Consider the following 26,408-nt stretch of genomic DNA (forward strand, 5'->3'; position numbering starts at 1 on the left):
TTTGTAGTTTTTTGGTACCAAGTAACGGTTGGAACATAATATAACGCATTAATGTAGAGCAAGCAATATTCTTAAGAGTGGTGGCAAGGTTACAGTCATCAAGCTGCACCACAAGGGTAAGGATTAAAAACATGCAGAATGTTTTATATGGAAAAAAAACCTCACACACAAACATTATTTATTTGTAAAAACACCCACTGACCGTGATGCTTTGTCAATGTGTTCGGCTCTTTTTAAAATTTTATCAGCCATATTGTGATCAATGCAGCCAATCACTGGTTTCGCCAGTCATATGTTGTGCTTAGGAAAACTGGCATTGGAGCAGCAGGGAATTTAAAGAATGAATTATCCTTTTTCTTTTTTAAAAATGATTTACAGTATTTTTTGGACTATAAGGCGCACCGGAGTATAAAGCGCACCATCAATAAATGCCTGCTAAAACATCTAGGTTCATATATAAGCCGCACCTGAGTATAAGGCGCACCACATTATAAGGATGAATGACCATAGTTCAAGGCAGCTGTTGTCTGTAAGTAGGGTTCATATATAAGGCGCACTGGACTATTTCTCAGAAAATCTAAGGATTCTTAGTGTGCCTTATAGTCCGAAAATACGGTATTCTAGGTTTTTCCCTATTGGAACACCCTTTTAAGATATCATGTGGTTAAAAAGTAACAGCAGCCAAAAATGTAAGGATTTTAAAAGATATTCAAAAATTATTGCATCTTTAAAACTATAGAATCTTGTAAATCTTTTGGACAAAAGTGAAAGTACAGAACAGAAAAAGGAAGCAGCTGTATAAAGTATATGCTCACCTGAGACAAGCTAAAAGTGGCCACTGTGCTGTCATCATACAGTAGGATGTTGATGGTATCTAAGGCCCACGTACTCTCAGCCAATAGACCAGATTTTAAAGACATCATCACTCTCCAAGCCTCTGGTGTTACTGTTGAGAAAGATGAAAACACAGAAGTGAAGTGTAAACCATAAAAAACTGCCTGACAAACACTTTCCTCTGTACGGAATATGACCACTGTTGTCATACCAATATATATATATATATATGTGTGTTTGTGTATAATATATATATATATATATACATATTATATGTCATTGTAATTTACTATAGCTTCGTTTAAGGATTGGTAAAATGCATGATTAGAGAACAGTAAATATAATTTTTAAAACCTTTAACCCCTACAGGGTACAGCTATGGCCTTCAAGAGATGGCAATTTCTTTGTTTTTGTTTAATTGAATTCTAGGATCTGTAACTTTTTTCAATATTGCTGGTTAAGGGTTAAGTAATGTGCCTATAGCCATTTGACTGAATTTCATTGTTTTTTTTGCGTGTGGTTTCCACTCTGGTTTGACCACAAGCCATACCTTTTTTAGTTTTCAATTTGCACAGGCATTTAAGGGCTTGTTATATATATCGCTATATTCTTTAACCTGGTCATACTAATGATGACAACTCTACAGACTTTTGATCAATTACTTTTTATAAAAATTTTTATGGGAGGCAAAAAAGTGTTGATTTGGACATTTGGATGCTAGTTAGCATTACAGGGTTTGCCACTGGGAATAATTACTTTTATATTTTGCTCAGACATTTTGGGTTGTGGGGATACCTAACATGTTTATGATTTATTTTATTTTATGTGTTCACTTTGATCTCTTATATAATTTAATACCATACAACTGTTGGCAGTATATTCTGAATATACTGTATATACTCGAGTATAAGCCGACCCGAGTATAAGCCAAGACCCCTAATTTTACTACCAAAAACTGGGAAAACCTATTGACTCGAGTATAAGCCAAGGGTGGGAAATGGATTGGTCACAGACCCCCCCCCCAGTATATAGCCAGCCCCCTATAGTATACAGCCTGCCCCCAGTAGTATACAGCCACCCCAGCCTGCCCCCAGTAGTATACAGCCACCCCAGCCTGCCCCCAGTAGTATACAGCCACCCCAGCCTGCCCCTAGTGGTATACAGCCTGCCCCCAGTAGTATACCGCACTGCCCAGCCTGCCCCCAGTAGTATACAGAACAGCCCAGCCTGCCCCCAGTAGTATACAGAACAGCCCAGCCTGCCCCCAGTAGTATACAGAACAGCCCAGCCTGCCCCCAGTAGTATACAGAACAGCCCAGCCTGCCCCCAGTAGTATACAGCACTGCCCAGCCTGCCCCCAGTAGTATACAGCACTGCCCAGCCTGCCCTCAGTAGTATACAGCCACCCCAGCCTGCCCCCAGTAGTTTACAGCACAGCCCAGCCTGCCCCCAGTAATATACAGCACAGCCCAGCCTGCCCCCAGTAGTATACAGAACAGCCCAGCCTGCCCCCAGTAGTATACAGAACAGCCCAGCCTGCCCCCAGTAGTATACAGAACAGCCCAGCCTGCCCCCAGTAGTATACAGAACAGCCCAGCCTGCCCCCAGTAGTATACAGCACTGCCCAGCCTGCCCCCAGTAGTATACAGCACTGCCCAGCCTGCCCTCAGTAGTATACAGCCACCTCAGCCTGCCCCCAGTAGTTTACAGCACAGCCCAGCCTGCCCCCAGTAGTTTACAGCACAGCCCAGCCTGCCCCCAGTAATATACAGCACAGCCCAGCCTGCCCCCAGTAGTATACAGCACTGCCGAGCCTGCCCCCAGTAGTATACAGCACAGCCCAGCCTGCCCCCAATAGTATAAAGCACAGCCCAGCCTGCCCCCAGTAGTATACAGCCCAGCCCAGCCTGCCCCCAGTAGTATAAAGCACTGCCAAGCCTGCCCCCAGTAGTATACAGCACTGCCCAGCCTGCCCCCAGTAGTATACAGCACTGCCCAGCCTGCCCCCAGTAGTATACAGCACTGCCCAGCCTGCCCCCAGTAGTATACAGCCCAGCCCACCCCCAGTAGTATACAGCAGAGCCCAGTCTGCCCCCAGTTGTATACAGCCCAGCCCACCCCCAGTAGTATACAGCAGAGCCCAGTCTGCCCCCAGTTGTATACAGCCCAGCATTAAAAAAAAACAAAAAAAAAAAAAACTTATATACTCACCCTCTGGTGGCCCTGATCTGCAGCGCTGCTCCCCCGATGTCCGCGCGGGTCCTCTTCTGCGCCCGTCTTCTGTACATCGCGCCCCGGGAGAGAGCAATGGCTGCGCCCAGCGCGATGTACAGATGATGGGCGCGAAAGCCAGAAGAGCTGTTTGTGCTGAAAAACTCGGCTTATACACAAGTATATATGGTACTTCTCTCTTATAGTCGCCTGTGACAACAGGTTAAGTGGGGGAATCTGTGCCAGCACTGACCACAGCAGTTAACGACTGGTGTATAATACAGCTGACACCCGCCACATTTTGAGATAGCTCAGTGTGTGAGCTCTAGCTGTATAGCACGTCACCACCAGCCACCGTATGTGTACGTTGGCTAGAAGTGAAGAGGTTAAAACACCAACTCTCCTCCTTTACTTGCACCATTAACCAAGTTGTATAAATAACATGTTACCTTTGTTCTGTGGGTTAGTAAAATCCTGACCGTACACAATTTATACATATGAGATGTGCTCGAACTTCAGGTTTGTTAAATCCTTTCAGTAACTTTTGGAATAAAAGAATTGCTTTTTCACACGACAAAGCTATTTGCCTATTGTTGAACATTTAGACATTTTTTACAGTATAATATCTAGGATTTATATGGGGTATCTGGCATATATGTGACATTTTGATCATTTTTGTTTGTTAGATTTTAGGGTTCGTTTTATTATTTTAAAATACTTTTATTGTTTTTTTCTAGAAAGTGCAATTATTGGATATACATATAATATAATGTAATACTAAGGCATTTCAGCATATTATGGATGTCATATGCTAATAATGGAAGGTCTGGGACCTTCATTATTGCTCCAGCTGCTTGACAAGGCATAAACTCCACTTGACTGCACTGCAGGGCAGCAGGAGCCATGAGACTACTTTCAACATGTGCTGGTCAATACCGTGTTATACTCCAAAAACATACATATCCAGTTTTCTGGAAAATGAGAGATGACAAAGTCGTAATTCCTGATACATAGGAAGCAATTTATACCATCTGCTCTTGGTCACATAACCTGTATTTATTAGTTTAACTTACCTATGTCTTTTGAGGTAACCTTTCTCCTGGACTTCAAGATTGGTGGAGTTGCTTCCACTGAACCAGGAGGGAAGGTTATTTCACGTCTCATAGAAGACTGAGCAGAAAGCCCAGAACTTTGTGTCGGAGGGACTGTGGGCATGACTTTCTGCATTTTTATAGATGGCATAAAAGGAGACTTGCTTGGTGACATACGGTTTTCTAGTGAGCGCTGAAATGAAGCAGGACTTGGAGCCCTTGAAATGTGGTTTGGCATAGAAGGTGGAGTCTGGTAAGAAGAAGGTGGAGCTCTAGTAATTGGTTGCATGGTTCCTGATGGAGACATATAAGAGGGCTGACGCTGATTTCCATGAGAGGGCCACTGACCATCATGATTCATTCTTTGGTCAGGGCCGATTATGTCATCAGAGCGGTTCATAGCTGGATAAGTTCCTGGTTGTTGAGTGCCTCCAGAACCTTGTCTTCCGGGGTATGAGTATGGGATATCACTACGGGATGTCCACATGTTCTGTTGAGAGCCATCATTTGTAGATGACTGCATGGGACCACTCATTATTTGTGGCCCCATGGCATGTTGTTGCATTTGTGCTGGGCCTTGGATGCGCTCTCTGTTATAGGGATAAGGATACTGGCCTTGCATGGGTCTTCTATCAGGTCCAGAGTAAGTGTTGCTATACTGATTATACACATCCTGCTGTTGACTACTGTATTGCATATTATATATATCTCCTTCATGCCGCTTTGATGATGGACCATACATCCCATCCATATGGCGTTTGTAGTTCTGAAATTAGAATGGAAAAACATTTTAGACTAACATATCACAAAATGCTGAATAGTGGCAGCATAGATCCTAAAGATCCTATGGGAAATTACATTATAATCTGGCATTGTAAAGGGGTATTCTACTGTATTCTACTTTGCAACAAGCTATTAGAGATGGACTAGACTGAAGGGAAATGTTGACCAGGGATTAATTGATTTGGCACATTCTGATTAGGGAAGATTTTTTCCCCTTACATAGGGATTACAGTATTGGTCTGGTAGAAATGGTTTTGCCTTCATCTGGATTAACATTGTCTATTTTCAACTTTACTATGTAACTATGTTCCAAAAATTATAAAAAAAAAGATAACATGTGTAAACCATTACACTTATTGCTAATAATGACAAAAGCCTTACTTGTTGTTGAGGATACATTCCTGCCTGGTGCCCTCCATATGGTGGTTGTCCTGAAGTGGGTCCTTGCCCTGCATACTGCTGTCCATATGCCTCATGTCTATAAAAAATAAGTTACACAATGTTAATTTATATATGTATATAATAAGATATTATATATGATAAAATACACTCTGGGGGTGGCTCGGGAGGCGTACCGGCATGGCGTAGACACGTCACGCTGCACAGCCGCCCCGCCAACTTTCCCTGCTCTCCCCTGCTGTCCTGGCCGCCGCACGCTGGATGATGGGAGTCTCCGTGGAGCGCTGACTCCGCGGCGCCCTTGCTGGATCTTGCAGCGGGGTCCTCCGGCGCTGTCATCTCCCCTCCGCGGTGTTTCGGCAGTATGGGGGCTGCGGTCACCATCTGATGGGCTCCCTGCTCCGTACGCATGAAGGTGGATGGCTGGAGGTGTATCGAGGAGACAGGATCCCTACTGCGAGGTGGATCGCGGTCTCGGAGGACGCGCTGACCTGACTCGAATTGGGCTCGGGTATCGCTGCTGAGGCGGCGTGGCCGGGGCTTTCTCCTTGTTGTCGGCGTGGTCGTGAGTCGGATCCTGCAGTTTTCTTATGCCTGGTTTCCATCTTCCTCCACTACGTGTCTACTAATTGCTGGAATTTTTCGGAGCCGTTTCTACAGGATGGGTGAGATGTATCTGGATACGGTTTCCCCTCTGCTGTGCCTTAGATGCCATTAACTGGTACTAACTGAGATTTTGCTGTGCTCTACGTGCTACTAACTGGTACTAACTGAGACTTGTTGCTTTGCTAAAATAATATTAGCGTTAATACTGTTCTTCCTCTCTAACCTAACTTTAACTACGAGGACTTGCTTCTCCGCCGTCATTTCATCCGACACTAACCAGTTTCCAACATATGGATTTCAGTTTCATACTAACCTTTTTTTTTAACCACTGTCGCAGGCTGTGTGGACATTAGTAGGAATTGTACAGAACTCTGTCAGCATTTATCGCCTCCTTTATTGGGTCTGTATAATATGGTTAAAAGGCCCTCTTTTTCTGCTAGACAAATTTTTTGTGTGGCCTCCTGCCATGTGAGGCGTGTATATGTCATAATCTTTACTGTTACCAGTTTGGTGTTAAATATTGAAAACTTGTTATATATGTTGGGATTGGTAGAAGAGGTTATAGTTCTTTTATGATGCCACCTAAAAATACCTCAAGGAAATCCCTGGGTACAACATCTCCTAGGGAGAAAGATAAAGGAGGGTCCAAAGGGGATAATTCTACGAAACTAGACAAATTATGGAAGTCCCCCTCAGTGAAAACACGTACCGGTTTGATAACACAGAAAAATCCTGACCACGAGGGGCAGGACCCCAAAAATAGACCACAGGGGTCGAGATTTGCAGTCCTTGAGGGGGAAGAACAGGATAGCGATGAGGCAGGAGTTGGGGGAGAAAAAGCTATGCTCAGAGAGATTCTTGACTCTATAAAAACCTGCAACTCAGCCATTTTGGATCTTACAGATCAAGTGGGCGCCTTGAGAGGAGATGTCTCTCTGTTGAGAGAGGATTTGAATAAAGTCAGAGATAAGCAGAAAATTTTTGAGGATAAAATTGTCAATATTGAGAAAGAGATAAGCACTCTCAAAAAAGTTACGTCCTCATTAGAAAGTGAAAATAAGGGCCTTAAAGGAAAACTTGCCGATATGGAGGATCGCGCAAGGAGAGCCAACTTGAGGGTTATAGGGATACCAGAAAAGGCTGAAGGAGAAGACCCCGTTACCTTTATTAAAGAATGGCTTGTGGAAAAAATAGGGAAGGAGTATCTCTCCCCTAGTTTTGACATAGAACGTGCTCATAGAATCCCTTCAGTATCGTACGTTCCTGGTAATAATCCCCGGACCTTCATTTGTAAAACAGTACTCTCTAGAGATCGGGATATTATATTACGAAGAGCACGCGATCTAAAAGATCTATCGATTCAAGGTGTAAAAATATCTCTCTATCCGGATTTCTCTAGGGATACCCTACAAAAAAGGAAAAGTTTTCTTGAGGTGAAAAAAAGGTTAAGAGATAAAGGTATTATTTATTCACTGATGTTCCCGGCAAAACTAAAAATTATTTTTCAAGGTCAGTCCCAGTTTTTTAGCACACCAGATCAAGTCTCTGACTGGTTAGATCTTAAGGGTCTATGAAGTGCATGACACAGATGGGCAAGGTATATCAGCTTTGGGGGAGCAGGGGTTGGATGGGGGTGGGTAAGTGGCCTAAGTAGGAAGAGTTCTACCATGGTAGGACATTTGACTGGGTTTGGGGGGGAGGGATGCCTTGTTGCTGGAGATGTTGATTGGTTGTTCGCTTTTCTATTTACCTTATCCAATGGGCACTAGGTTTATATCCTGGAATATAAGGAGGCTGAAGGACCGTCTGAAGCGCTGTAACATTTTCGACTACATTGTCAAGCAACTTCCTGCTATTGTGATATTGTTAGAGACACATCTTGACAAAGACTCCTTAGCCCTAGTAGACAGGAGGTGGGCTAGTCAGGTATATAATTCTGTCTACTCATCATTTTCTAGAGGGGTATCTATTCTGGTCCATAGAGCTATCAGTTTTCAAATCTCAGATGCCTTGTGCGACGGAGAGGGCAGATTTGTCTTTCTGTGTGGTATTTTAGAAGGCATTAAATGTGTTGTAGCAGGGATATATATTCCACCTCCCTTCAGATATGACGTTTTGATAAGTCTGATGCGGTTCCTGGAGAGGGTTGGAGACTGTCCCGTATTGGCTCTGGGGGACTTCAACTCTGTTATGTCAGAGAAGAAGGACCGATTAGGGAAAAGGAAGTTGGTAGTTACAACTGCGTTGGACACCCCCTTCTCCAGATTCTGTCAGGAGGTGGGCTTGAAGGATGTGTGGAGGTCTTTAAATGGGGACTTATCAGTATTCTCATGTTACAATCGCTCTCATAATTCCTTCTCCAGGATCGATCTGGCAGTGGCCAATGATTACGCCATCGGTTGGGTGCGGAAAATCCGGTACGATAATCGGTCCATTTCTGATCACTCACCATTGGTTCTCGAGCTGTCCGCCTCAACTAAACCTGTTATGAGGTTTTGGAAACTTAATGCGCACTGGTTGTCCCTATTAACAGATGAGGATAAAATTAAGAGAGAACTATGTAATTTTATATCGGCTAATAGGACCTCCGATAATGTGGGTTTGATCTGGGATGCCTTGAAATCCTTCCTTAGAGGGATAATAAATTCAGAAATTATATTTCTCCGTAAACAATGGGCCAGACAAGAGAAGAATTTAAAAGAGGAAGTGAAAAAAAGAGAAAGGGATTATCAGGCAAATAGTTCACTAGATTTATATGATAGATTTAATAAAGCACAAGAGGAGTATAACAGATTTATTACTAATAAGGCTTTGCAGAAGTTATTCTTCCTGGATCAGAAGTCACATTGCGAGAGTGGCTCTCCTTCAAAAGGGCTATTACACAAAGTTAAAAAACAACAGGAATCAAATAGAATTACTATGATTAAAAATGTACATGGGGAAGCAACTGGTAACGCTCGGGAGATCGGGGGTATTTTTTTGCAGTTTTTTCAAAACATTTATTCTTCAGATCTGGAGGTGTCAGTGGAGGACATAGGACACTACTTAGATAATATCCAGTTCCCTAGACTATTGACAGACAGAGTGGACAGATTATCTTGTCCAATATCTATCTCGGAACTCGAGGAGTCTCTCTCATCCTCCAGACGTAACTCCTCACCAGGGTTGGACGGGCTACCTCTAGAAATTTACAAAAGATTTGGTGCTATTCTCCTTCCCCTTATGGTGGAGATTTGGGAGGCGGCACAGAGGGTGGGGAGACTACCCGAGTCTTGGTATGAGGCATGTATAGTTTTATTACCCAAAAAAAATAAGGACCCTTTGGAGGCAGAATCCTACCGTCCGATCTCTATTCTTAATACTGATGCTAAATTGGTGGCCAAATTGCTTTCGAATAGATTAAAAGAATGTGCGTCAACCCTCATACATGAAGATCAATGCGGCTTTGTGGCCGGTCGCCAGGGTAAGACTAATGTAAAACGGTTGTATGCGGGCCTTCAGCTGGGACGGGGGGAGTCCCGCTCCATCCTGTCATTGGACGCTTCCAAAGCCTTTGATAGGGTGGAGTGGGACTTCCTCTGGGAAGTTTTGCTGAGATTCGGGCTGGGCGGCAGATTTGTTGACTGGGTTAGACTCTTCTATCAGGCCCCCAGGGTTTGTATTAGAATAAATGGTGACTACTCTCCTTTCTTTAGTCTGTCTAGGGGCACTAGGCAGGGATGCCCCCTGTCTCCCCTATTATTTGCTTTTTTTATAGAACCATTGGCAATAAAAATTAGGTCAGATAGGGAGATAGGGGGCGGAGGACTGGCCGGTCCTACAGATAAGATAATGTTGTATGCCGACGATGTCTTGCTCTGCTTAAAGGACTCTAATACATCGGTTCCAAAAGCCCTGAAGGTGATTAGGGAGTTTGGGAGGTTTTCGGGTTTTCAGATCAATACTCACAAATCTATTGTGGTCCCACTTGATAGCGATTCTCGGCTTAATTTGATCCAGGCGGATCTAAAGATTTCATCTTCATGTGAATATTTGGGGCTAAAGATTACACCTAACGTAGGTGATTATATATCTTTGAATTTGGCCCCTCTATTAGCAAAACTGAAAAATAAGGTGAATACATGGAATACGCTGCCATTAAATCGAGCTGAGAGAGTTGTCCTCACAAAGAGTATTTTGCTGCCTCAATTGTTATACGTAATATGCAACTCTCCTTGTTGGATTGGTAGGAAATGGTTTGGTTTCATTCGAGCGATCATAAATAAATTACTATGGGGGAGGAAAAGGGTACGCATTAAACAGGAAACATTAATGGTTAACAAGGAGAGGGGTGGTCTTTCAATCCCCTCCTTGTACCACTATTTTCTGTCGGCACAGATTCAGTATATTCTTGAAAATAAATCCTCCACAGTATTTCAGGTGATTAGTGACCGGGTGGGGCATAGATTTATGTCTATTCTCGCCCTATTGGAGTCAGGTATATTGAAAGGCTGTGCTAGTAAAACATTTCCACTGGCAGTATTATTGGAAAACACCTGGAGAGATTTTAAGAGGTTGTATGGGATTAAGGGGGGTTTCAAATTTACCCCGTTATGGGGCAATCGTAACTTTTTAGAACTATATAAAATGGAAGATGTCGGATTTTGGAAGAGAAAAGGGATTTATTCTTTGGAGCATTTGGGGGTACAGTGGGGGTTACCCTCCTTTCAGTTTTGGTGCACAAAGGGGATTCTGGAGGAGAAAGATTATTTTAGGTATTGTCAACTAGCACATGCATTTAGGAAAGAAATATATCACGATACGTTTACGATACACGAAGGTGGTTATTGTTCTGAAATTTTAGGGTTAGAGACGTCACTTCTGAAAATGTCTAGGATCTATCATTTGATGAGAGCGGACATAGACCAGAACTTTAGTCATATAAGTCAAGTAAAATGGATAAACCAGCTTGGGCTTATCACAGCAGCACAATGGAGAGATATATATAAAAATGTTGTTCGATCCACAATCAATTTAAATCACAGATGCACTCAACTTAATATTCTATATAGAATTTATTTTTCACCAGCTTTGATGTTTAAAATTGGGTTAAGTGAAAACTCCAATTGTAAGCGATGCAAAAGCGCACATGCCGACATCTTACACGTTTTATGGGATTGCCCTAAAATCAGTCTATATTGGGAGGAGGTCTATAAGATAATAGAGTCTCAGCTTCAATGCTCCCTGACACGAGATGCTACTTGCGGGATACTCGGCCTCCATCCGATTGTTATTGAATCTAAAGCAAAAAGTCATCTAGCGTTGAAGCTACTCTGTCTCGCCAGATTAATATTAGTGAAACATTGGAAAGATGACAAATCACCAGCGGTGAAAGAATGGAGCAACCTTGTGGCACGCACTAAAGCGTATGAATGCGCATACGAGAATCGTTACAGGAATGGTAGTAGATTGAGTGGGTTATGGGACCAATGGAGAAATTGAAGAACTGGGTCCCTTTTTAGTCCCGGGAAGACCTTTTGATGGGTCGATAGGGATAAGTTAGTTAAATTTTTGGTTATCTTTCACATCTCCAGCACGGGCAGAGGGTGGTAGGGTGGGAGTGGGGGGTTGGGGAGGGAGGGGCAGGCACTCGTTTCTGGTAGTTGTTAGACATTTCTAGGGGGAATGGAGTCCTCATAAGGTGGTCATTCATTACATATATGCACCTTGCCCCCTATATATGTTGTTTAGGTATTACTGCATTTTTCAAAAGGGGAAAAAAAAAAAAAAAAATTTTTTCCTTTCGTGCAAACAAATTCTACTGTTTAGGCAGACTCTTTTGTATATGATAGGATTTATTTCTATATTGGATGTTTGATGCTAGGAGAAGGCACCTGCGCGTTCCTGATCTCCAAATTTTTCTCTTCTTTGAATTGCTTGTATTAACTGAGTCTATTTAATAAATAAAAAAAATAAAAAAAATATATGATAAAATATTTTAACTGATTTATTTTGAAGATGGGATTCATGAGGTCACACCTTTAAATACATCTGTATTGGAAAAATTTAATATAAAAAAAAAAAAATCGGAAAAGAATATTTAGATACAATGAATATTCATGAACAGAGTAAGAACATATGATGTGTCCAGCACAGAATCCATGCTGCACATGTCTAAAACAACAGTGTGCAGTATCCGCAGACCACTGGTGTGAAGCTTGCTGCTTCCTGTGTGCCCATCCCAGTGCCCAACTGTGTCATCATTATTCAGTCATGGTATGCCCAGTGTTTCAATAAAACATGTTTTTAAGGGGGGGCGTGGCTAGCAGCCAACATGGCCAGACGTGCCTAAGAGCGCTCCGAGCAGACCCCAAAAAATCCTGCAGATATCCTGCACATCGGCGATCCTGAATTGCCCAGATCCCTATAGGGCACCCATCACTCCCCCACAGCACCTACCGGAGCAGTAGCGGAGGAAACAAGGGCGACTGAGCGGGAGAACGGAGCTGCGCGGCCTGCAAGCCCAGCACGGGGGAGAAGCCTGGTCGGAGGACGGCTCCAGACCCTGCCTGCAGGAGCCCAAATCAGCCGGGAGGAGAGCTGAGAAGGAGCTGGAGGCTCGGAAGGAAGCCGAAACACACGGCGGCAGTGCAGTAGAGTCGGCGCGCGGGGCCAGAAGATCGCGGCGGGAACGGAGAACCGGAAGTGGCGCCATTATCCCCTGCAGACCGCGCATAAGGTGAGGAGCTCCAGGGGCACTATCCCTACACCTGACCCGAGCCAGACCCGAGACGCCCTTACAAGGGAGAAGCCTCTTGAAAGCAGCCTGGCAGCGCAGCATACTGTGCTAGCCAGGAATAGACTGGACTAGGTCCGGATAACAGAGACTGTGGGGAGGCTCCCTATACTGGTGATATAACAACAGGCAGCTCAACCCAGCACAGCAGCACCTTACACTGCAGGCATAGAAGGCCATCAGGTGACCTATAAGACATACTATCCCACCTTACAACAGAATGGGCCCCCCGAAGGCAAATGCAGCGGACAGACTGCGAGAATTTGCCCGCACAGAACAAGGGGAATCATCCCGTATCCCGCAGCCCCAGCGTACAGTTCAGACCAGGGGGAAACAAGGCACCAATGACCCGCTAGAAATTGGCGAAGAGACAGAAGAACCCACCCTGAAACAAGTTACCTCACAGGTCCTAGCTGCAATAGATGCTTGCAAAAGCTCCCTGACAGGGAAACTTGATGAAGTCGGTGTGGACGTCGGCCTTCTCAGACAAGACCTGCATAGCCTGAGGGACAGGGTGCAAAATACGGAAGAAAGGATATCACAGATTGAAGATCGGACAGCCAATGTACCCAGTGCGGTCACCACTCTGAAAGCAGATTCAGAAAGCCTGAAACAAAAGGCGGATGACTTAGAAAACCGGCTGAGACGCAATAATATAAGAATCATTGGCCTCCCGGAACGAATAGAGGGGCGCTCACCAGAAGAATATGTGGAGAAATGGATCAAAGAACTGTTTCCGGAGGCGCACTTCTCGGCAGCTTATGCGGTTGAAAGGGCGCACAGAGTCCCTGCTAGAGCCCCCCCTCCGGGAGCACCACCACGGCCATTGCTTGCCAGGTTCTTAAACAGCAGAGACAGAGATTTGATATTACAACAAGCACGCAGAAAAGCGGACATCAAAGTGAGCAATACAAGAGTGTCCATTTTCCCGGACTTCTCCATGGAACTGCAAAAGAAAAGAGCTACTTTCATGGACGTAAAAAGAAGATTAAGGGATAAAAATATCCCATACTCCATGGCCTACCCTGCACGCCTAAGAGTGGTAGACAACGACAAAGTGTTATTTTTTGTGTCCCCAAGTGAAGCTAATGACTGGCTGGAACAGAGAAGAAAGTCTCCTAACCGCTGAGACGACTTGAGTTGTATGATGAAGACTCATTATATCCTTTTCTTGTTGTTTTTATCAAGGTTAACAGATGTTACACTGGGGGATTGTTAGTTTAAGATAGAATAATATGGATCTATGTAAATTAAATAGGAATCTTAGAGAGGACCAGGAGGCCGATGAGTTAGATACGCAAACGTGTCATTAGAGTCCCTCTGGGAATCTGCCAATAATTTGGGGTCTTTAAGAAGGAACGCATACTACATGCCTTTAACACGACCTATGAGGCATGGGTATCCCATAACGCTAGCCAATGAGGCTAGACACTCCTACACCCTGGAAGAGCGGCGACTTTGCTGCAGCCAGAGTGGAGGAGGATCTGGAGTGTCTACTTTAAGCAGTTACAGTTATTGTAATTTTAATGTTCTGGTTTTAAGATGTTATGTCAGCAACAAACCTTATACGAATATAACCGAAATAGGCGCGGGCTTCCGACCTCCCGAGACAAGGATATCCTACACATATATAAGGATGACCTCACATGTCTGAAATCAAGTTTCTCACATGGAACGTTCGCGGCCTGGGCACCCCTAGCAAACGGTTAATGGCAGCCACACACATAAAGCAACTGAATTCCCATATCATATGCCTACAGGAAACCCACCTCATTGCTTCCAAGGTACAGACACTACATAAACCCTGGATCCAATGGGGCTCACATTCTTGTTACAACACGGCATCGAGAGGAGTCTCGTTATTAGTTCATAAAACGGTGAGATGGGAGGTGAAAGCGCAGGTAGTTGACCCAGAGGGCAGATTTGTGTTTGTACATGCAAACATTGACAGTGTCCCTTACAATATAATGGCAATATACATTCCACCCCCTGCATCCATGCATGTACTGCGCCAGGCGGCGCTGTTTGCAACCTCCCATCCACAAGCGAGGAACATATGCATGGGAGACCTCAACATGCTTTTAGATCAGGATTTGGACCGTTTCCACAGAATCCAGACTTCCCTGACAGGACCGCAGCGTAGCAGCTTGTCACGGTTCCTGACGGAAATGGGCTGGGTGGATTTCTGGAGACAAAGGTACCCCTTGGTCAAAATATACTCCTGTTACAGTGCTTCACACAGATCCCTTTCCCGCATAGATTATATTATAGGATCCACAAATATAATTCCACACCTGCAAGATATACAATACCTGCCCAGAGGAATTTCAGATCATTCCCCAGTGATATGCGTGGTAGGGCATCGATCTACTTCATTAATGCACAAGACTATGATACATCCCTTTTGGCTAGAGCTCATAGGAGCATCAGATAGGCTACCTGAACAGTTGCAGACATTTTTCCAAGCTCACAGCTCAAATGTCAATCATAAATCGCTGTGGGAAGCAACTAAGGGCTACATGCGTACATGTCTACAGTCCTCTATCTCTTATATCAAAAGAGAGTCAGTAAGAAAGGAGGCAGAATTAGCAGAACAGTGTCAATCCCTTGAACGACAATATATATCTGACCCAACAGAGACAAACAGGGCCAAATGGTTACACATAGGCCGACTATACCTACATGCTCTAAAAGAAAAAGCTGATAATAAATTATTCTTTTATAAGCAAACAGCCTTTGAATTAGGTAATCAGTCGGCAAAGCTATTAGCGCACCTGGCACGTCAACATACAATGTCTCCACCTATCCTAGCTATTAATGATGAACATGGCTTGAGTCTAGGAACCCACTCCGAAATACTGGCCAGATTCACCGAATTTTATATGGATCTCTATAGAACTAAAATAGATAAAGACGAAGATGACATTGCACTATACCTAGGGGACCTAAATTTCCCCTCACTGACCCCGGAACAGAGATCCCAATTAGAAAGCCCTATATCTCTGGATGAAATAGAAGAGGCGATAGACCGCCTAAATAACAACAAGGCATCAGGGCCAGATGGACTCCCTAAGGAAGTCTACGCCAAGTACAAAGAGCTGCTGATGCCACGTCTACTAGAGATGTATTCTGCTTCTTTTGAGGCCGGGACTTTGCCCCCTTCTCTATATGAGGCCACGATTGTATTAATTCTCAAGCCAGGAAAAGACCCTGCAGATTGCGGCTCTTACCGCCCTATAGCATTGCTTAACATAGATTACAAAATACTCACCAGGATTCTAGCGACTAGACTGAATACGGTAATCTTGTCCCTGATTCACTCAGACCAGTGTGGATTTATGCCTGGTAAATCTACGTCGGATAATATAAGAAGGGTGCAGGTGGTGGCACAGATAGGGCAGGTGACAGGGGAAGATTGGGCTTTGGCCTCTTTAGACACGGCCAAGGCGTTTGACTCCATCGAGTGGGCCTTTCTTAAACAATGCCTGCAGAGATTTGGCTTTGGACCAAGGTTCTCAACGTGGATTGACATCCTGTATACCTCTCCAGTCAGCAAACTACTGATCAATGGAGAATTATCTCCCCAATTTACCCTACATAGAGGGACCCGACAGGGGTGCCCCCTTTCCCCACTCCTTTTTGCCCTGGCAATTGAGGCTTTGGCGTTGAATCTTAGACAGGATAGAGTCTATCAAGGCATAAATATAGGGGAAAGAGAAGACCGAGTTGGCTTATACGCCGACGACATGGTATTATTCATGGCCAACGCCACGACCACATTACCGCACGCCATATCTATCATAAACGAATTTGGGAAGTACTCTGGCCTATGTGTGAACTGGACCAAATCGGTTCTTATGCCGCTGGGCTCCTCTCCCTGGACAGGTCCGGAAGTAGTAGAAAGATTAAGAGTGGTCACAGATTTCACTTACTTAGGTATCACTGTATACAAGACATACCAAAATACTAGCAAACGGGTGACGGACCCAATACTGGAGTTCGCCAAAAACAAATACAAAGCATGGAAAACCCTTCCCCTCTCAACCGCTGGCAGAATTAATCTAGTGAAACTCATCATTCTTCCTAAATGCCTGTATGTACTGCAGCATGCTGCAGTTCCGATTCCAAAAAGGTTTTTTAAGACACTACACTCCCTTACAGGCACTTTCATATGGGGAACTTCTAGAGCTAAGCTTGGCCTCTCTACGCTGCAGCGACCTAAAGATGAGGCGGGAATGGCTCTGCCAGATTTCTACCACTATTATATAGCGGGACAACTCAAATATGTGAGACACTGGGTAGCAGAACAAACTTTACCAAATGCAGAATATCACCTCCAGCATCATTTAGGCTGTTCCAGTCTATGGCCAGTGTTTGTACCCAACCATGCCCTTGACCTCCCCTTCCTACCCTTACATAGACTTGCCAGACAAGTATGGCAGGCGGCGACTAAAATCTCGAGATTCACAGATACAATAGCAGAAATACCACTGTGGAATAACCCATCCCTACCACAGTTACAGACGCTAGAAGGGGCACATCTCTGGAAAGCCAAAGGGGTCAGTACGCTTGCGGATGTGTTTGAGGCGAATGTTCTACATTCCTTTCAGGAATTACAACAGAAATTTGAGCTAGAGAGGCATTTCTTTTATAGATTTCTCCAGCTGCGACATGCCCTGGAGACTCAATTCCCATTTCCTAGGACACCTATCTCCTCATACCCACTGATAGGGATATGTAAAACACAGGGGCCTAGAGGCATTATATCTGCCTTATACACCCACCTTACCCAGGAGAAAGTGATAAACAATAGTCTGCCGGTGATTGACAGATGGAAGGCACACATTCCATCATTAGAGGAGGACTCTATCAACGACTTATTAGTAGCACACACCAAGGTATCCCCTGCCGTGAATAACAGAATGATTCAGCTATACTTTACCCATCAGGCTTACTTAACACCAGTGCGTATGGCAAGAATGGGCCGAGTACCCACGACAGCCTGTCCCCGATGTGGGGAGCTAGGGGCGGATTTCTGGCATATGAGCTGGGTTTGCCCTCCCATACAGGAGTTCTGGAATAACATCACCAATTTCTTATCCACACTAATACACATCCCGGTCCCCAAGTCACCTGAGGGATGCCTTTTAGGCCTACTTTCTGAAGAAGATTGGTCTCTTTACCAAATCATATTCCTAAGGGAAGCTCTATTTATGGCCAGAAAGTGCATTGCCCTGCGGTGGTATGACCCCAATACCCCAAACTTGAGCATGTGGAAATCACAAATTAACCAGATTCTACCCTATGAAAAACTGGTGTACAAACATCGCAAACGCCCCAATAAGTTTGATCAGGTATGGGGACTTTGGTGCAACTCAAGAGATACTAACTACTCGGCGCGTAGACTTAGACAAGAACTGAGAGATAGTACCTCCAATAGGTGAGGAGACACAGCAAAGCAGACAAAGTGGTGTGTCTTTATAAGGTGGAAATTATCCCCGGCTAGACTAGCCGATTAAACCCTGAGGGTTTGGTTGGAGAGGGTGGGTGAAGCTGGATAGGGAGGAGAACCGACCTATAGGAGAAGGCTGACAAGTTTCTTCTTTTTTTTCTTTTGGTTTTGTTGTTTCACAGCAGTTAATACGCAGATGAAACTGAAAGATTGTGTTATTGTTCGGGTCACAGCCGTGACCTGTTTGTTTTCTGTTTATTACTCATTCATTATATGACATAACAAGGTTTGTCAGGCAGACAAGAAGGAGGCGAAATTTGTAATAATAAAAAGCAATGTCTTTATTCAGAATGCTACAACTGTACATGTTGAAATACAAGTTCTGTACTTCTCTGCTTGTAAAATGAGGTACGATATGATCAATGTACACATGTATGTCATAAGTAAGTTTCTAAAATAAAATCAGTTTAAAAAAAAAAAACATGTTTTTAATCACTTGATAACAGTAAAGGCTTTATTATATTTGATGTAGAAAAATGATTGCAGCAAGAAGCATGTAAACTGGGGTGTTGTCTGTATCTCTGTAGTCATCAGAATCACATTCTACCAACCTTTCTTCAAAACCTTCAGCATACTGCTAATACAGCGAGAACTCAATAGTAAAATCAGACCTCTGCATCAGAGAATGGAGTTGCACATTTGACAGACATATCAAAGTGACAACCCGTATTTAAGGTCTAAATGTTCACTATTGTTGCAAAAATATATATTGATACACCATATATATCATTTGCTTGGTATTCAATGTAAGGATAAGAACCTTGTACCTAGGAAATTCATTTCTAGACATTTTATATTTCTAAGCATGTGGAAAGAAGCTGTTTGTGGAGAATGTTCTTCTCTTTCCCTTTAAGCCTAGGAAAGTGAAAAATTCTATGAATATGTTCACTCTATTAATAAGTTCCTGAAGGCCTATGCACATCAAATGATTTCTTTGTAGTCATTTTTTGAACTAAAGGATATTCACTTCTCACACCCATTTAACATTTCTCCCCTATTCTACTTGTCTGGATACATCTATTGAAAAAATGAGCCTTTTATGTATTGTTGATGCAATAAAGTTGGTCTTCTCTAGTAGCTCATTATTTTACTTTTGCCCATTGAAAAGAAATGCAATGTTATTTTGCGTTAAGTTGAAAAACCTACATATATACTGCAACAAAGTAAAACCATTAACCAAGTCTGCACAGTTCATAATCACTGAAGGGCAGAAACAATCTTTCTGATGATCTATATAGTAGACTATAATCTATACAACAAGATGTCAGCGCACAATAGTGTAACCTATTCAGAAATTATGTGTTGGACTTTAAATACTTGTTTTATAATTGGTTTAGAATTAAAAACTGAATTGTTCTTTAACCCCTTATCACCGACACTAGTTTTCAGCTCAATGACCAGACTCGATTTTTCAAATCTGACATGTCTCACGATAATTGGTTATAACTTCGGAACGCTTTAACATATCCCGGTGATTTTGATAATGTTTTCTCGTGATACATTGTACTTCATGTTAGTTATAAAATTTAAGTGATACGTTTTGCGATTCGTTCTGAAAAAAAGTGAAAATTTGGCAAAAGTTTGTAAAAATTCTTCATTTTCCAAGTTTGAAATGTTCTGCTTTCCAGACAGGAAGTAAAACTACCCAAAAAGCTTGATAAATTACATTTACGGAATGTCTGCTTTATGTTGGGATGATATCTTATGCATCCTCTCATTTTTCTAGGATGTTATGAGGCGCAGAACTTTAGGTGCGATTTTTCTCATTTTCATGAAAATTGCCAAAACTCACATTTTGAGGGAAAACTCAGCTTCCAAGTGACTTTGTAAGGCCTAAGTAATAGTAAAACCCCATAAATTACCCCACTATAGAAACTTCACCCCTCAACGTATGTAAAATAACTTCTATTAAGTCCATTAACCCTTTAAGTGTTTCACATGGGTTAAAACAATATGGACCTGCGATTTAGAAACTGGAATTTTTTGGGAAAATACATTCATTTAGGCCAAACTGACAGTTTCAGAATAAATTAAATGATGAAACGCACTGCAACGTTTGATGCCCAATTCCTCCCGAGTGTACTGATACCCCATATGTGGTGGTAAACTTCTGTATGGGCGCACGGCCGGGCATAGAATGAATGGAGGCGCCATTCACAGCAGATTTGTATTGTCACATTGTACTACCTATACATTTTTATTTTTTTTAGTAATGCAAACATATGAGGGCTTATTTTTTACAGGATGAGATACAATGTATAGATAATTCATTTAGGGGGTCTATAGCTTATTCATGCGATTTTATTAACTATTTCAAGGGGGACACAAACAAAATCATCAATTTTTATTTTGGATTTTTAGCATTTTTTTCCCCCGCTCACCGTAATGTAAAAATAATATTTTATCTTTATTCTCTGGTTCACTACGATTGTGGTGATGCCTCATTTATATAGTTTTTCTTATCTTTGCTCAATTTTCCTGAGCAAAACCAATATTGGAGAATATCGCATTGTTTTACTATTGACAACTTTTCAGGGCCATAACTTTTGTATTTTTCTGTTGTCAGATCTGTTTGAGGACTTATATTTTGTGAAAAGAGTTGTTCTTTTCAGTCGTATCATATTAGGGAACCTAGCTTTTTTTTATCACTTTTTAGAACATTTTTTGTGATGGTGTTTGATGAAAAATTGTATATTACGGAAAGTTTTACGTAGTTTTTTTTTTTCATCGTTCACCGAGCGGGTTCAATATTGATTTAGATTTATTGTACAGATTAATACGGACGCGGTGATACCAAATATGTACATTTTTCGTGTGTTTTTGTGTTTTATATACTGTATTTGCATTATATGTGTAACTGGGGAGATTATGGGACTTTATTTTATTTATTTAATTATTATTATAAAATGATTTAATCAATTTTTTTTTTTACTTTCACATATTTTCCACCTTTTGGCTTGAACAAGCGATCATCCGATCACTTATTCAAGCCTCTACACTGCAATACACTTGTATTGCAGTGTATAGTGTAAGTAACTGAGCATGCCGCGCATGCTCAGTTACTTACAGCCGGTCCTGCCGTGTCGGGACCCGGGGCAGCGGCAGGAGGGATCGGATCCCGGGTGTTAGTGCCGGGTCTGGGCCGTGATATCACAGTCCGACACCAGCACTATACTGACGTAGAAAGGCGTCGCGTCAGAAGAAGTACCCTTAATGACCGACGTAGATTCCCGATAGGGCGGTCATAATGGGGTTAAGTTTGGTTTAGTTTGAGCCTGTGTTTCAATTGATGTACGTTTTCTACACATATGAGCTTTATTTTTAGTTTAGACTGCATATAATATGGAAATTGCACTTTATGGCTGTACCCTTCACAATATGTAGAAATTAGTAGAATTAAATTACTAACTCTGGGTGCTTGTACTACTCTAGATTGTAAGCTCTTGCAAGCAGGGCCCTTATTCCTATTGTTTTATACATTTTTGCTCTGTAATATCTTATTCTATTTGTATATACACCCCATTGCCAGAATATGATTGCACTATATACTGTAAGAGTACAGTAGAGTTACATTGTGGTTGTCTAAATTCCTTTATCATTTCCTAAGAGTACAGAGAAGTCATCCTGCCCTTAGAAAGGCAGAAAATAATAGGTATGGTAAGAGTTTGGGGATTCGATAACTGTACAAAAAAAATAATACTATTTTGTGCAACTCTAAGATGCCTACCTTTGCTCTCCAGGGTAACGATTTGGTGAGTACATGCTGGGATCACTGTTTGAAGGCCCCATGTTGTTTTGACCAGGTGGACCCATACTGCCCTCATTACCCATGCCATATTCAGACCTACAAAAATGAAAACAAGAAGGCAGGCATAAGGAATATTCCTCGACAAGCATATCCACACATTTCAAACTTTCCTCAATTATTACTTTTCAGCTTTTTACTTTTGAAGTATCACTGTATAAAATCAATACAATTTTACAGGAAAATATGCAAGGATTAGGCAATACCTAATACCTATTTAAACTTTAAAGAGCTTGTGACCTTCAGTTCGGACTTTCATTGGAGCTATTTTAAGTCAATGGAGTATTTTTGCAAATCAATGGCTATTGAACCTACAAGGTATATTTGTTCATATAAATATAACTAATGAGGCACAATAGCTCCAGATATCCAAAGTGCGTTAAACCAATTAATTTGCTATATTAAAAATATACTGATGGTATAGAAGTGCAGTAGAGCTATACAAGATATACAAGTACCAATAGATATATAGATATACAGGCAGTCCCCGGGGTACGTACAAGATAGGGTCTGGAGGTTTGTTCTTAAGTTGAATTTGTATGTAAGTCGAAACTGTATATTTTATAATTGTAGACCCAGACAAAAAAAATTTTGGCCCCAGTGACATTTGGAGTTTAAACATTTTTTGCTGTAATGGGACCAAGGATTATCAATAAAGCTTTATTATAGACACTTTACAGCTGATCATTGCAGCCTGGGACTATAGTAAAGCATTCAGAAAGCTCCACCAGAGTTCAGAGGGGTCTGTCTGTAACTATGGGTTGTCTGTAAGTCGAGTGTCCTTCAGTAGGGAACCGCCTGTATTTAGTTTTATTTTTATCATGACCCCAGAGGCAGCGCTGTGAGCTAATGACCACATCTAACCAAAAAAAGGGAACATAAAAGCTAGAAAAAAGCTGGATATGGCAAATTTATTTCTTAACCAAATGCCTGGAGCTACATTTAATTTACTATACAATTTGAACTATTTTAAAAATCTGTCTTAGATATTAATACTATGGGTAGATGAAGGTGAATGTTAACGTGCAAATCGCCCTATAAATCAAGTTTGCTCAGCTATACTTGTAGTGGTGAGAGATCCCAAAGAGGTTGTTAATGACTTTAACTGCCTTAATTAAAACTGATGTTATAAAAGAAATATTGCAATATACCAGAAACTGTTAAATACTACCCTTAAGCACTAAATAACCTTAAAATGCGATTTACCATTTTCTACATTTACCTGTAATTAAAAGTTTGGTATAGTTTAATTAACCTCTAACTGTTTGCCAATTGATTGCTTCTTTTATTGTTACATAAAAATCCCTGTGCAAATAAATTGTAATTGGCCAGCACCTGGACTTCTGGGAAAGAAAGCGATTGTGTGCATATGGGCTCAATGAGTAATGAACAACAGAGAAGATAACACAGACATGGCCTGCATAACACATAAAAGTGGTTTGTTCGTTGAGTACAAGTCACAAGGAATTGCAATTATTTTCCCCTTTGAGTAACCTCCACCCCATGTGAGCATTGAAGTGCATGAAGGCGGCAGTGTGGGCGTATATGGGGCGTTCCCGCCATTCAGCTGTGACTGTGCTGAATGTTTGCCAACAATAGTGCTATATACGACTGGAGCCTCCTGATTTATCCAGTGGCCCTGGAGGGGGAGGGTTTCATCCTATGTAGGAGCTCAATATCCCAGTGAATAATTATTTCCCATTGCTTACATTACATAAACAGTCGTTGCTCATATCAGTCCATGCCTCAAGATAGGGCCATTTCTATAGGAAAAATAAACAGTATGGGGGAGATTTATCAGGGCTTCTGTGTCAATTTTCAGGTGTAGAAGCACTGGAATAATCACACTTTCTTGCAAAATTTTTTTCGTTCCTACGCCATTTCTACACCATGTGGGTGTGGAGGGTACAAGGAGGGGCGTTCCTGCATACTTTCGAAAAACCTGCATGTTATTATGCAAAACTACACCTGTTTGGACCAGGTGTAGTTTTGCCTAGTGGGGCAGCCACCCGATGGATAAATCAATAAATTCCCGCCATGTATGGAGATTGGAGCAGTAAGAGAAAACATGGGAAGGACATACAAACTTCATGGAGATGTCTTTACATTGATTTAAAAACAGGACTAACAAGGCAAAACTCCCAGTGGCTGAACCGCAGTGCTGCCCATAAATAACAGTGGTGGCAATATTTTTTTTTCAACTGATAATTTTTTGTCAACTTTGGTAATTTAGATATTACAGAAAAAAGTATCATCTACACTACCGCTCAAAAGTTTGGGTCACTTAGAAATGTCTTTATTTTCTTTTTTAAAAAAAGCACATTTTCTTATAATGAAGCTAAATATTAAAAGAATCATAAATACATTCTATACATTTTTAATGTGGTAAATGATTATTCTAGCTGCAAACGTCTGGTTTTTAATGGAATATCTATGTAAGTGTATAAAGGCCCATTTCCAACAACCACCACTCCAGGGGTTTAATGGTAGATTGTGTTTGCTAACTGTGCAAGGCGGCTAATGTATGTATGGAAAACCCTTGTTCAAGTATGCTTGCACAGATGAAAACCATTTGGCTGATTAGAGAAACTATAAAACTGACCTTCTTTTGAGCTGATTGGGAATCTGGAGCATCACATTTGTTTGTTCTATTAAAACTCTCAAAATGACCAGAAAAAAAGAACTTTTGTGTGACACTCAACAGTCTATTCTTGTTTTTAGAAATTATGGCCATTCCATATTACAAATTGCCAAGAAACATTTCCTACATCCTTAAGAGGAGAGCACAAACAGGCTCTAACCAGAGTAGAAAGAAAAGTGGGAGGCCCTGCTGCACAACTAAGCAACAAGACATGTACATTAGAGTCTCTAGTTTGAGAAACTGACGCCTCACAGGTCCACAGCTGGTAGCTTCATTAAATAGTACCAGCTAGTGTCAACCTCTACAGTGACTCCAGGATGCTGGCCTTCAGGACAGAGTGGCAAAGAAAAAGCCATATTTGAGATGGCCATCAAAAGAAAAAGATTAATATGGACAAAAGAACATTTGTGAGATGCAGAACAACTGAAAAGATGCTGGAAGAGGGCCTGACCTCATCTGTCAAGCATGGTGGATGTAATGTGATGGAGTCGCTTTGGTGCTGGTAAAGTGGGAGATTTGTATAAGGTCAAAGGGATTTTGAATAAGGAGGGCTATCACTCCATTTTGCAACACCATGCCATACCTTTTGGACAGCACTTGGTTGAAGTCAATTTCATCCTCAACAGGACAATGACCCAAGCACACCTCCAAATAATGCACAAACTATTTAGGGAAGCAACTGGTATTCTATCTGTAATGGAGTGGCCAGCCCAGTCTCCAGATCTCAACCCCATTGAGCTGTTGTGGGATCAACTTGACCGTATGCTATGCAAAACAATCCAACTTGTGGGAGGGGCTTCTGGAAGCATGGGGTGAAATTTCTCCAGACAACCTCCAAAGGCCTGAAATGCTGTAATTGCAGCAAAGAGATAACTCTTTGATAAAAGCAAAGCTTGAACAAGAAATGTATTACCGTATTTTTTGGACTATAAGACGCACATTTTTTCCCCAGAAGATGGGGAAAAAACTGTGGTGCGTCTTATAGTCCGAATAGAGCAGTGAGCACATGGCAGTAAGCGCAGGGGCAGTGCTGAGCTCGGCTCTAGCAGCACACTGCTCTGAGCTCTAGCATTGTCACCCTGTGTCCTCCTCCTCCTCATAGATTGTAAGCTCTTGTGAGAATTTGTCACATATACTCATACATACAGCCCTGGTAACTCTTGAGACCCCCTGACTACGTGTCAACATAATTCTATAATTCCCATCACTAATTCTGCCACCAACACTGGCTGAGCTTCCTGCTAGCCAAGCCCTAGCCAATCAGTTTTGGGTCAAAGTAACAACACTTCCCCCCAACCACCAAGTGTTCTGTATAGAGCTGTATCTGATAGAACACTTGTAGTGTTGGCACGGGAGTCATCCTTCAGCATCAGGTAACCGTGTCCCATAAAATGTCCCCTAATAAAGTGTCCCCATTAATTCTCCCCGAACACAGTACACTATTAAAACTTCACTAAATGTCACACAATGACTCCTACTAAAAGTACCCCCTACACAGTCCCCTTAGGCTACACTTACATGAACGTGTGCCCGCCGTACCATAGCACGGCTGGCACACGTTGATCCCCAGGAGAGGAGGAGGGGGTGAGGGCTGCTCGCCCCCTACCCCTCTCCAAAGTGAAACATGGCTGTACCGCCCCGTACAGCGCCGTTACTTTACTGTTACTTTATTAAATATTTTAGCACACTATTTGGTCCAGTGCGTCTTATAGTCCGAAAAATACAGTATTTCAAATGGAATTTTTTTTTTT

The 26,408-nt window shown here is 42.3% G+C and overlaps 1 protein-coding gene across 7 annotated transcripts in view; it reads right to left on the reverse strand.

Annotated features, from left to right (window-relative positions):
* Positions 1 to 26,408, reverse strand: part of ARID1B (AT-rich interaction domain 1B) — a 310,106-nt gene that overhangs the window by 2,284 nt on the left and 281,414 nt on the right. For all 7 annotated transcript variants that reach the window (XM_072141069.1, XM_072141068.1, XM_072141070.1 and 4 more), the window contains 4 exons: positions 21,939 to 22,055; positions 5,301 to 5,397; positions 4,119 to 4,902; positions 816 to 946 (listed from right to left, as the gene is read on the reverse strand). In XM_072141069.1, coding sequence (XP_071997170.1) covers positions 816 to 946; positions 4,119 to 4,902; positions 5,301 to 5,397; positions 21,939 to 22,055 — 1,129 coding nt within the window. The remainder of the gene's footprint in view (positions 1 to 815; positions 947 to 4,118; positions 4,903 to 5,300; positions 5,398 to 21,938; positions 22,056 to 26,408) is intronic.

The sequence above is a fragment of the Engystomops pustulosus genome, chromosome 3, assembly GCF_040894005.1.
Source record: "Engystomops pustulosus chromosome 3, aEngPut4.maternal, whole genome shotgun sequence".
Taxonomy (NCBI): Eukaryota; Metazoa; Chordata; class Amphibia; order Anura; family Leptodactylidae; genus Engystomops; species Engystomops pustulosus.